The 13493-nt window shown below is 36.9% G+C and overlaps 3 protein-coding genes across 8 annotated transcripts in view; 2 read left to right on the top strand and 1 right to left on the bottom strand.

The window, feature by feature from the left end:
- nup188 (nucleoporin 188) overlaps window positions 1-3829 on the bottom strand; it is a 71579-nt gene extending 67750 nt beyond the window's left edge. For all 6 annotated transcript variants that reach the window (XR_015519768.1, XR_015519767.1, XR_015519764.1 and 3 more), the window contains exons 1-3: window positions 3791-3829; window positions 2787-2841; window positions 1484-1557 (exon numbers count right to left, since the gene is read on the bottom strand). Coding sequence is in view for 1 of the 6 variants with exons in the window: in XM_087300461.1 (XP_087156587.1) it covers window positions 1484-1557; window positions 2787-2841; window positions 3791-3816 (155 nt within the window). In the remaining 5 variants the exon portion in view is untranslated. The remainder of the gene's footprint in view (window positions 1-1483; window positions 1558-2786; window positions 2842-3790) is intronic.
- cdk5rap2 (CDK5 regulatory subunit associated protein 2) overlaps window positions 1-13493 on the top strand; it is a 635428-nt gene that overhangs the window by 152798 nt on the left and 469137 nt on the right. The gene's annotated exons all lie outside the window — the stretch shown is intronic.
- On the top strand, window positions 4089-9718 carry dolk (dolichol kinase). The gene is given in 2 exon segments (NM_001110484.1): window positions 4089-4159; window positions 7967-9718. A coding segment is annotated over 1 exon segment (1575 nt). The 5' UTR covers window positions 4089-4159; window positions 7967-8090; the 3' UTR covers window positions 9666-9718.

Raw genomic sequence — 13493 nt, 5'->3', positions numbered from 1 at the left:
GCAGCTGATGATGACGTTGCACGAGAACACGAGGACGCAAGACCGCTGAAGAACGCATATTGAGAAACAGCCAATGTTTCTAGTCCAGGGGTGCTCAATCCTGTTCCTGGAGATCTACCCTCCTGCAGATTTCAGTTGCTGCCCATATCAAACACACCTGAACCAATTAATTAGGACCTGAACACCACTTGATAATTACAGGCAGGTGTGTTTGATATGGGTAGCAACTGAAATCTGCAGGAAGGTGGCTCTCCAGGAACAGGATTGAGCACCCCTGGACTAGAAACATTGGCTGTTTCTCAATATGCGTTCTTCAGCGGTCTTGCGTCCTCGTGTTCTCGTGCAACGTCATCATCAGCTGCCTAAGTTCAGTTCCAATACTCAAGACCGCAAGTACGGAGGACGCAAGAAACTTCCCGGATGTGTTCTTGATATCGAGGATATCTTTGTTAAAACTGTCCTTTCCTATTAAAAATTTTTTTTCTTGCGTACACCACCCTCTTAAATCTAACTGAAATTTAATTTGGATCAAGATTGGATTTTTCAGTGTTCACATGAAGTCATTTTGAAGTCAAAGCTTATTTATAAAGCACTTTTTTTTTTTAGGAACAACAGCTATTCACCGATCCATACTTGAAACAATACTTTCGCTGTCAATCTTACATTGTCCTTTTTTTTTTGGGAGTATGCTCTTGTATTTTGCACTGTCATTGTATTTGCACTGTCTGTATTTTGCATTGTCTGGAGCCAGCACCTAAGCTTTTCACTCATCATAGCACACGTGCTGCTGATGATGCGACAATAAAAATGATTTGATGTATGAGTATGAATAATAAAACATTATGAAATATAATAAGATGGAATAAAAATAGTGAATAAAATAAAATAAGATAACAGCTCTCACAAGATCTCCCAATCTGATCACCGATTATTATCGGGTGCATGTAAACAATACATGCACAAACATTGTGCATCACACAGGTGAATGGCTTTGGCACCACCTGTAGAACCACTCTTCTCTCCAAATGCATAGGACACTTTACTTAAACTCCATCTTACAAGGATTAAATAAGAAAAACAATGTATACCTGTAAATGTATCGCAAATCATGTTGCACTACTAGTTTTCTTCAACCCTAAATATCTCTTTTACACAACATCTTGCGCAATATTATTCTTACTTATAACTCTAGGTTATGTGTATAGTTAAGTATTTATAGTATATGAACAGTTAGTAGTTAGTATAGTTATATCACCGCTCCGGTATGGTAGTAAAATAGCTCTAATGTCCAGTGTTGTGTTCATATTTATGATTGTTAATTTATTTAGCGAGACACATTTTATTCCACTGTTTGTCTACACATGTAAAGGGATGACAATAAAACTTGACTCAACTTGACTTGTAATAGCTTTAAACGCCTTCATCACCGTAGTGAGATAATAAAACGGTTAAAAGTTATTATTTATTGCTAAAATGTTGTTACCTGGGTTGTTTGTAGAAGGACAGACCCTGTAAAAGTCTCTCCCAGTTCCGATTCAACTCATCCTCAATTTGGGCCTGCAAGATATTACCAGAATATCACAGTCAAATATGATGGAGCGAAAAAAACTCGGTGAGTTGTAGTAAATAAGTACATTGTAAAAGTTCATCAGATTAGTGAGGTTTCAGAATTCTCTACAAGGGATAGTTCACCCAAAAATGTCAATTCTGACATCATTTACTCTCCTCCACTTGTTTCAAACCTGTATGAGTTTCTGTCTTCTGTTGAACACGAAGGAAGATATACTGAAGAATGCTAAGGAGAAAAACAGCCATAGACTTCCATAGTATTTTTGGTTTCTACAAGGGAAGTCAATAGCTTTTTCTTTCAAATCAATCTTAAAAAACACAGAAAGTAAACCAAAGTGATTTAGTGACACTCCAGGGACAGAAGAGTCTTCACTGGCCAGCTTTCAGTCTCTACCGCTGAGACTGCAGCTCTTCACAAGACTTTTGAACAGCGGAGAAATTAAAATGGTCGTGCCCAACTGAGTCTGGTTTCTCTTAAGTTTTTTTTTTTCTTCACTCTCCTCAGTGAAGTTTTTTTTTCCCTCTCCGCTGTCGCCACTAGCTTGCATGGTTAAGGATCGGTAGAGCTACGCATCAATGTATTTTAAACCGCAATGAACTGAGCTAAACTGAACTGAACTTAAACACTAAAAACTGAACTATACTGTTCCAATTACTATGACCATTTCAATGAAGCTGCTTTGACACAACCGACATTGTAAATGCGCTATACAAATAAAGCTGAATTGAATTGATTGAGGTAAAGTTGGTTTTATATTCACACATACAGACTGTCTCTTTAATAATATAATTTCAGAAGTGTATTTTTTGCAAATACTAAATAGTGAAATTATATTAGGAGCCAATGACTATAAGAGTACAACATTGTTTACAGTCAAATAAATAGTGCTAATGTTGTTTTAAGTCATACTCGCATGTGATTACAGACCCAATATTCAAAGTACCATGGTAAACAATTTAGGGAGCATATCAAGTTATCACTGAACAAATGTGCCAACTTAAGTGTTGTTTTCCTAACATTCATCAGAATATCTTTTGTTTTTAACAGAAGAAAGAAACGCATACAAGTTTAGAACCACTTAAGTGACTAAACAGTGAGTTGTATTAAAATAAACCATCCCTTTGGCTTAATATTTAACATATTAACAGCTATTTAATACAGTTTGTGAATATATGGTGTTATTACATGATGGAACAACATTGGTTTGAGCACTAACCGGTTCTCGCAGTGCAGATCTTCCCAGCAAGATTGACCATAACTCCCGGCTGCTCCTAGAAAAACGTTTTTAAGAATTTGTTATTAATTCATTGGATGGAGAAACATTTCTTTTAAATTATGTTCAGCAATGGAACAAGTAATCAGTGATGAAATTGAGGTAAAGTTGGGTTCATAGTCACACATTCTGACTCTCAATAATATTATAATTTCATTAAAGTATTCTTTGCCAAAGTACAACACTTTTCACAGTCAATTAAATGAAACTAATGTTGTTTTCAAGTCCGACTTTCATGCGATTTCAGACTAAACATTCAAAGTAGCATGCTAAACAATATTAAAGACTGTCACAAGTTAACACTGTTCAACAATGAATGAATGTGCGAAAATAAACGAACTTTAACGTTACCTCAACATTTATAAGGAGTTCACACATAATATCGGACTTTAAATCCAACAACTTTATTGAAACTCACATTAAGTTACGCTACAGTTTTTGAACAACTTAAATAGCCTATTAAGAATGAACGATTTATGAAATTGTGCAATTTATGATACCTGGATGTATATATACACACTTTAATTATAATTATAAATAAGTAAATAATTATATATTGTATAACGTTGTGTATACACACAATGAAACTCATTCATCACTTTAAACATAAACACACATTCGTTCTCACCAACACAGTCGAAACCGGTGAAACATTCACATGGAATCAAGATTAACATGTTTATTCTGTATAAATTAATGAAAATAGATGACTTTATAAAGACTAACGTTACAAGTTAACATTTGAATTTGAGCCGCGCGCGTCTGTCAGCGCACGCGACCGACTCATGCGGCCGTTAAATTACAAATAAACAGCACGTCAAAAGTATATTTCCCAAATATCCCAAGGCTAAATACGATATTTATAAAACTGACACATTGTCCAACTACAAATATCAGCGTAGCTCTTTGAGAAGAGCCAAAGTAAGTTTCTCTTTCTTCCATTTTACCTGACACACATCTCCGAGTCCGCCATCTTCACCCGGATCACGTGACCAACACTCTAGAGCGCTTTGAGTCACATGACTTGATTAAATCCTAAACACAAACATACTTATATTCTTATGTGAACATATGTGTATATTTAAAATATTAAGTGCAAAAAAATATATAGATATTAAAAATACTTACTAAAAACATTTTTGATTTTGGTCACGTGATTATTCTAGCACCACGTGTCCCGGTTGGTTGTCCTACATGGCCGCTCCCACCGTCAGTCAGTCAGAGAGCAGCTGATCGTTAAAAAGCACGAGTCACAGCAAAATATTAGGAATATTTCCCTTTGTTCGAGAATTAAGCGACAAATAAGAGAGAAATAGGTAAGAATAATCGTTATTTTGTGCAATGTGACGTTTTAGCGTTTGTTTACTGTACAGCTTGTTTAATAAAGAGAATGAGCTGTCATTTCAGTTGTGCTGTAAAGCCCATCATCCTCCTTAACAGCAGTAAAAACCCTTTAAAATGACAGAAATCATCAGTATTGCTGTTGGATTAGGATTCTGATTTAATGTTATGGCTGACATGTAATTCAAATAAACATAAAAGATCTATGCGATTGCTTATTCATGCATTGTTAAGCTAACGTGCTTGTAAATGATGCATGGTTCCTTTCTAATACAATCTTTTATGTCTAATTATACAGTTGTTCTTTAAACCTTCGTATTTTGGTGTAAAACAATTAGTATAAATGTGTAGGTAATTTGAAATGATTTTATAAATAGACTTATTCTGAAAACAAATGTTTTAAATATGGTTTTGTTAAATGTAATATTTTTCTGGCCACTTATTATACAATTTATTAGAGATAATTATATATTAAAGGCACTAAGCTGAAAATGAATGAACGAATGAATTATATGTTATAGATTAATTATAGAGAGTAATTAATAATAATAATACATTTATATATTACATTTAAGTGTTACATTGTAAAATAGTTTTGTATTTATAAAAATATTATATAATGATTTATTATATATTTATTTTATTATTTTCTGCATTTTATTTTTGTCTAAAGAAAGATGTTAAAAGTAACTTTTATTATAAAATGTAGATATTTTTTTATTATGTGTGCAGAAAAGTGCTAATAAAATAGTGCCAGAAATTTGTATTATTAATTTATTTTATGTTAATTAATGATCTATTAATGCTACAAACTTGAATTAATTGATTTTGGTTGTTTTTTCTTCTGAGACATAAAAAAAATTATAATTTCATATGATTATTAAACTACTTCTAATCTTTTTTTTCTGGATACTTAAAAATATCAATTAAAAAAAAACATACAGCATTACATACAGTACTTAGAAACCCTAATATTTAATACAGACCAGGCTCTATTATTTATATGTATTATTAATCAATGTAATGCCAGAGCATCTAGTAAAACCAGATCGTTTTACTTTTGTCTTCATAATTTACCATGTTTAGAAATCCCTGGCGTTCAACAGTGCTAAAGTTCACAGTGTCTAAAGTTCAGATGCTGCTGAGAAATTTAACATGCTTTCCTTTCAGGGTGTGGAAATATACGCTCTGAACAGTTTACAGTACGTTTAGCTGACTATCCAACAATTTTGGATATAATAGAGAGGATTAAATGTGACCAAAAATGCTGTCAAGTACACTGAAAACCCTAATGTTGTCTTTACTTAAACAATTAAGTAAAGTTGACTGAACATAACTTAAAATGTTGAGCTTTGATCCTAAAAAATAGTTCACCAACTTTAGTACTTAAGTAGACTATATTTAAATTGTTCAGTTCACTAAACATAGTAAGTTTGGTGAACTGAACAATTTAAGTATAGTCTACAAAACTGGCAAGTTAAATAAACTTAAATATGCAAGTTTTAGGAGACTCCATTACTCAATTAAATTGAGGCAACCAGTTTACTAAGTTAATTTAGCTCAGTCAACTTATTAGGGTTTTCAGTGTAAGGCTTAGAGATTCAGCCTATTTGTCAACTATCTGTCTTTCAGAACTTTTACATTGATTTTGAGAGACGATGACTTAAAAATTTACTATTGTACAGTGCATGATACGGTTACCCTAAATATGAAAATATTGGGCGACTCTTTAAGTCACAATTCTTGCTATTAATAAACAATTAACTGTGACTTGTAGCTCAATAAACTACTAATTAGTTGTTTATTAATAGTTAGTAAGGTTTGGTTTAAGCACTCAAAGAATGAAGTGTGCTGCTTGTTTAAACTACTTATTTAAAATGAGTTGAAACAACACAATTCTTAGGGTTTTTTTGTGACAACGTGTGACAAATTTTATATTCAATACACAAAAAATTGTAGTTAACTTATCCAATTAGTGTTGCGACAACATGGAGGAATTGTGTGGAACCCAGCATTTTTTACAGTGGGTTTTGGGTAGGGTTAGGGATGTAGAATATTATCAGAATAACTGTGTTCACACCAAAAGCAACGAGAGCGTTAAAGTAGCGGAAAGCCATTCATTTATTTATTGGGAGTCGGCAGCGAGGAGCAGCGCATCTTCGCCGATGTGGGCATCGAGTAGAGTTGAAATTAAGTCAACTTTATGGTAATTAGCTATGACGCGGTTTGGTGGCAACCAATCAGAATGTAGAAGTTCACCGGTTTAGAGGAGTCTAGAGAGAACACAGTTCTGTGAACTTTGGTTCCGACCACAGTTGACCCAAGGGTTTGATTATTGCAGTCGCCGGATTTCCAATTATTTCCAATGTTTTCTTACAGGGAAATACATTAAAAAAAGTTTCTACCGAGTTACTGATGTTGCATTAATGTTATATATTTATTTTGTCTTTAAAAAAGCGAGAATCTCATGCGACAATACCAAACAGTATTGCTGCTTCAGAATATTTCAGACATATAGACACATATTGGACAAGAGGAGCAAAGTCACACCACACGCAACAACTTGATCTTCCATAGTTAAATGAATTGGATAAAAAGCGTGCAATATTTTCATGCTTGAAAGCACATTTTATGCAGAAATATAACTGATTTGCTGATATGCTGCAAGGGTTAAATACGAGATCAATGTTGCGCATTTTGAAGCTCTTGCCGCCGGAGCTGTGTTGTCGCCAGGGCGGCCAGTGCGAACTTTGACGTCTTCGCCGTCTTCGGTGTTAATGCACGGTAAGATGTTGGAGGGCCATGGCCTTATGGTTAGAAAATTGAACTTGCGATCCATAGGTCACAGGTTTGTGCTCAATTTAACTCATATTTATTTCTATAGCGCTTCTAGTAGATTGTAAATCTGTGAATGTAGAATGTAGATTGTGTCAAAGCAGCTGAACATAGAAGTTCTAGTAAATTGAAACTGTGTCAGTGCAGTTTTCAGAGTTAAAGTTCAGTTTAGTTCAGTTCAGTGTGGTTTAATTTCACTGCTGAAAGTCCAAACACTGAAGAGCAAATCCATAAATGCGCAGCTCCACAAGTCCCAAACCAAGCAAGCCAGTGGCGAGGAATAAACTTCACCAATTGACGAAAGTGAAGGAAAAAAAAACCTTGTGAGAAACCAGGCTCAGTTGGGCACAACCATTTCTCCTCTAGCCAAATTTCCTGTGCAGAGCTGCAGAGTCTCGGTACCAGTAGGGATTGTTGGTGGGAATATCCACTTCAATACCATGAGGTAATTCCTTTGCAAGGCACTAAACCCCCAACTGCTCCCTGGGTGTGTGGTTATGGGTGTAAGTGGCTTTGGGTAAAAGAATCTGCTAAATGCATAAATATAAATGATACGATAAGATCAAATGTAAGATGATAAGCCACTAGTAAACACCGGAAATTGTGACTTAAAATGAAGTGTTACCAGGGCTTAATTTGTCCCGGAACAAGTCAGATCCGGATCTGGCACCTCTGAGATCTGGTCCAGCACCTTATTTTACTGATCCCCCTCCTCACACGCACCCCCGCCCCACGACTCTTCACTTTCTTCTGTGACTCCCCAACCCTCTCCACTTTCGTCCGCGCCACCTCTCCCTCCTCTGGTAACATGTCGAATCCGTTACCCCTATCTGTTCCAGGATATCCTAATTTACAATTGAAGCATTGAGTGTTTTCAATTATTGTTAAGATATTATTTATATCTTTGTGTCTAATGATTGTTTTTTTCTGAATGTGTCTTTACCCAGGTCTAACTGGCTGTATGTGAGAGGACAAGAAGTGGACAATGTTTATTAGTGCACCAGGAACTTTCTGACACAAAAGAAAGTCCATCATTTTTTTTCTGCAAACCTTCACACACACTCCGCAGTCATGCAGATGGATCCAGTGCTGGTTGAATCTGCGGTGGTGTTCGCCATGGTGGTTTCCGTACACATGGCCGTGTGGAATCAGCTGTCCTGGTGCTGCATGGCATTGGCTGTCCAGGCTTTTTATGTGCAGCACAAATGGGATCGTCTGATTCGCTCTGGTGCCGCCGTCTTCCAGTTTCGTCCTTCAGCCAACAGCGGCGTCCTGCCAGCCAGTATGGTGCTGCCACTACTGGGACTCGCCTTACGAGGCCGCTGCCTCGCTGTGGGAAACGTCTACATGGAGCGATTCGCAATGGTCATCACAGTAATCGGAATGATGTTGGCTCTATTCCTCTCGCTCATCGCATTGGGAATCACGCGGCCGGTGCCAACAAACACTTGTGTTATCGCCGGAATTGCTAGTAGTGCTATTCTGTACACCGTGAAGCAAACACTAACAGTGTCTGAGGTCATCGAAGTCTTGGAGGTGCTTCTGATTTTTGTGTATCTAAGTTTAATCCTGCTGTACCTCCTTCCACGTTGCTTCACCCCCGGCGAAGCCCTTCTGATCCTCGGCGGGATTAGTTTTATCATCAACCAGCTAATTAAGCGCTCACTGGCTTCGTCTGGAAATGCAAACTCAGACCCGCTTCCGTATTTCCTCCCGGTTGCTGTTTTAGGGTTAGTGCTGTTGGGAATATTCTTCGCCGTGCTTTTTATATTCATGGAATCTGAAACCTGGTCAGCGTCGCTCTTCTTCCATACCATGACTGCGGTTTTGGGATTGGGGTTATTGGTTCCTTGGCTATCCCTACTCACGCAGCACCATCCAATCACTTGGTTGATGCATTTCATCACTGAATCAAACACTCGACTTTGGCTTATTGGATTTTGGGCCGCTTTGGCGCTTCTAGCAGTTGCCGTTGTGATGCATCAAAATAGTCATCGATCTGCAGGCAGCAAGAAGCATCAAGCATCAACGACAGTGCGGAAGTATTTCCACCTGCTCACCGTTTTAACCTTCGCTCCCGGACTCGCTCTGGATCGTCCTTTGCTGCATTTGTCTGCGGTTGTTTGCCTCTCTGCATTTTTGTTTCTCGAATATGTCCGCTATTTTCGCATTCGACCATTCGGGGCTCCGCTTCGACGTCTTCTCACCTTATTCCTTGATGAGAGAGATTCAGGACCACTTATTCTCACTCATATTTATCTTCTTCTTGGCGTTTCTCTTCCACTGTGGTTGACACCTGGGATGTGCACCCCAAAAGGAGGCCTAGGGGGCGCTAGTGGGCTAGTACCCTATGCTGGAGTTCTTGCTGTAGGGGTCGGGGACACAGTGGCATCCGTTTTCGGCAGCAACGTGGGTGAAATCCGCTGGCCTGGGACTAAGAAGACATTTGAGGGCACGGCGTCCTCTGTGTTCGCTCAGATCATCGCTGTGGTGGTTTTCCTCATCGCCGACAGCAGTATTAACCTGAACGCCAGCTACTCGTGGGTGGTGGGATCCATCTCTATGGTGGCCATGTTGGAGGCCTATACGTCGCAGATTGACAACCTTCTGCTTCCTCTGTATCTCTACATCCTCCTGCTGCTATGAGGTCAAAACCACACTCATGCCAATGCACAGACATATTAAATTCATAAACTACGGTATAGCGCTAGTTTTGGACTTCTTTTGGATTTTGAACGAAATATGGGTACTTTATAATAAGGTCCCTGTTTTTAATGTTAGCCGCTACATTACAGAGATTGTTCACCCAAAAATGATAAATGTGTCATCATTAACTCATCCTCCACATTGAATTTCTTTCTTCTGTTGAACACTGTTCTGTTCTATTGACTTCCATTGAAAAACCCATTGACTTCCATAGTATTTTTTGTTCCTACTATGGATGTTAGATGGCTGCGTATTTTCAATGTTTCAGAATATTTATGTTCAACAGGGGCGCAGTAGGTAGTGCTGTCACCTCAAAGCAAGAAGGTCGCTGGATCCCTGGTTCGATCCTCGGCTCAGTTGGCGTTTCTTTGCAGAGTTGGCATGTTCTCCCTGCGTTCGCGTGGGTTTACTCTAGGTGCTCCGGTCACAGTCCAAAGACATGTGGTACAGGTGAATTGGGAGGGCTAGTAATTGTCCGTAGTGTATGAGTGTGTGTGTGTATGTTTCCCAGATATGGGTTGCGGCTGGAAGGGCATCCGCTGCGTAAAAATGTGCTGGATAAGTTAGCGGTTCATTCCGCTGTGGTGACCCCGGATTAATAAAGGGACTACGCAGACAAGAGAATGAATGAATGAATGAATGTGTTCAACAGAAGAAAGAAATTCATAAAAGTTTGTAAAAGTGAGTAAATAGTGAGAAAAATTTCATTTTTGGGTGATCTGTCCCTTATGTTGCGTTATGTTTGTTACAATATTTATATGAATCAAGTAAAATACAACATTAGAGCTGCATGATTAATTGTTAAAAATCACAATATTGATTCAATCTTATTCTGACTCATGCCAGTAGGTGGCGACAATAAATCATTTGTTCAAGATTCATGCAAAAAAGCTGATTTGTCCAATAATGAATTAAGGAAAGTCAAGTGAGACATTAAATCATATAAGAATTTTGTTCAAAAATGAAGGTTCAACAGATGACAGATAAGTCATATTCAATTCGTTTAGTTTTGCCTTAAACATATTAGTTTAACTAACTAATTTCTAATATCACCTTTTTTATCTTCCCCATGGTGAGAGTGAGTGCATAACATTTTACTAGTTATATAAAACATTTTAGCGAGTCATTGAATCATTTATGGCATTTGTTAAAACATACTGGTTCTTTGAGTAATGACACAAGTCAAGCCTTTATGAGTGAGTCGTTGAATCGTTCTAGAGATTTGTAAAAAAAAAAAATGCAGTTTCATTCAGTAAGGAAACATGTAAAGCCTTTTTTGAGTGAGTCATTGATTCATTTAAGAGACTTGTTAAAAAACCTGGACCACTGATAAATGAAACAAGTCAAGTCTTTGAGTGAGTCTTTGAATCTGTCAAGTGATTTGTTCAAAAATGCTGGTTCATCAAGTAATGAAACCAGTCAAGCCTTTATAAGTGAATCATTGAATCATTCAAGGCATTTGTTCAAAAATTCTGGTTCATTGATTAATGACACAAGTCAAGCCTTTATGATTGAATCAATGAATCGTACAAGAAATTTGTTAAACTCTGGCTCAAGTGACGAAACAAGTCAAGCCTTTATGAGTTAACAATTGAATCATTCAAGGCATTTGTTAAAAAATGCTGGTTCATTGATCAATGAAACAAGTCAAGTCTTTGTGTCATTGAATTACTCGAGATTTGTTTAAAAAGGCTGGTTTGTCCAGTAATGAAATAAGTCGAGCTTTTATGAGTGTTTGAGTGAATCATTGAATCATTCAAGGGGTTTGTTTTAAATGCTGGTTATGAGTAAGTTTTTGAATCATTCATGAGATTTGTTCAAAAACCCTGATTCATTGAGTAATGAAACAAGACGAGCCTTTTTGAGCGAGTCATTGATTCGTTCAAGAGATTTGTTTAAAAAGCTGGACCATTGATTAATGAAACAAGTCAAGTCTTTTGAGTTTTTCTTTGAATCTTTCAAGTGATTTGTTCAAAATGCAGGTTTATCAAGTAATGAAACAATTCAAGCCTTTACAAGTGAGTCAATGCAAAAGATTTGTTCAAAAATGCTGATTTATCCAGTAATGAAACAAGTCAAGTTTTTACGACTGAATCATTCAAGAGGTTTGTTTAAACTGCTGGTTGTAAGTCTTTGAATCATTCATAAGATTTGTTCAAAAACACTGATTCATTGAGTAATGAAACAAGTTAAGCCTTTAGTAACTCATTGAATCATTCAAAAGATTTGTTTAAAAAATTAAGAATCATCAAGGAAACAAGTCAAGTCTTTAAGAGTGAGTCATTGAATCATTCAAGAGATTTGTTCTAAAACTCTGGTTCATCAAGTAATGATACAAGACAAGCCTTTATGAGTGAATCATTGAATCATTCTTGGCATTTGTTAAAAAATACTGGTTCTTTGAGTAATGACACAAGTCAAGCCTTTATGATTGAATCAATGAATCGTTCAAGAGATTTGTTAAACTCTGGTTCAATTAAGGACACAAGGCAAGCCTTTATGAGTGAGTCAATGAATCGTTCAAGAGATTTGTTTAACTCTGGTTCAAGTAATGACACAAGGCAAGCCTTTATGAGTGAGTCAATGAATCGTTCAAGAGATTTGTTTAACTCTGGTTCAAGTAATGACACAAGGCAAGCCTTTATGAGTGAGTCAATGAATCGTTTAAGAGATTTGTTAAACTCTGCTTTAAATAATGAAACAAGTCAAGCCTCTATGAGCGAGTCAATGAATCGTTCAAGAGATTTGTTCAAAAATGCTGGTTCATTCAGTAAGGAAGCATGTAAAGCCTTTTAGAATGAGTCGTTGATTCGTTTAAGGCATTTGTTCAAAAATGCTGGTTCATTTATTAACGAGACAAGTCAAGTCTTTGAGTCACTGAATTATTCGAGAGGTTTGTTTTAAAAAAAATGCTGGTTCTTGGAGTAATGAAATAAGTCCTTTATACATTTTTGAATCATTAAAAAAATTCTGAATCATGCCAGAATCATATTCTCCAAACCGTAAAGTGATTCTCAGAATCGTGAATCATGCAGCTCTACTGTTTATAGCCATTTCATGTTAGCTCCTCTAACATTATTAACAGATACAGCGGGGAAAATAAGTATTTAACACATCAGCATTTTTATCAGTAAGGGTATTTCTAAGTGGGCTACTGACACAAAATTCCTACCAGATGTAGCCATCAAGCCAAATATTGAATTCATACAAAGAAATCAGAACATTTAAGTATACAAGTTGAGTCATAATAAATAAAGTGAAATGACACAGGGAATAAGTATTGAACACACTTTACTTAATACTTTGTAGAAAAGCCTTTGTTGGTGATCACAGCTTCTAGACGCCTCTTGTATGGAGAGACCAGTCGTCTGCATTGCTCAGGAGTGATTCTGGCCCATTCTTCCACACAAACGGTCTTTAAATCTTGAAGGTTCCTTGGGCCTCTTTTATGAACTTTGATCTTCAGTTCTCTCCATAGATTTTCTATGGGATTTAGGTCAGGTGATTGACTGGGCCATTCAAGCAACTTGATTTTCTTTCTTTAAAACCACTTCATTGTTTCCTTGGCCTTGTGTTTGGGATCATTGTCTTGCTGAAATGTCCACCCTCTTTTCATTTTCAGCTTTCTGGTAGATGGCAGCAGATTTTTATCCAGAATGTCCCGGTACATTTCTCCATTCATCCTACCTTCAATAATATGAAGTCTGCCAGTACCCCTTGCTGAAAAGCAGCCCCAAACCATGATGCTTCCACCCCCAAACTTAACTG

Source organism: Danio rerio, chromosome 21 (genome assembly GCF_052040795.2).
Source record: "Danio rerio strain M-AB ecotype USA chromosome 21, GRCz13ab, whole genome shotgun sequence".
NCBI lineage: Eukaryota > Metazoa > Chordata > Actinopteri > Cypriniformes > Danionidae > Danio > Danio rerio.
The sequence above is the reverse complement of the archived record's forward strand: the minus strand, read 5'-3'. Positions and strand labels throughout refer to the sequence as shown.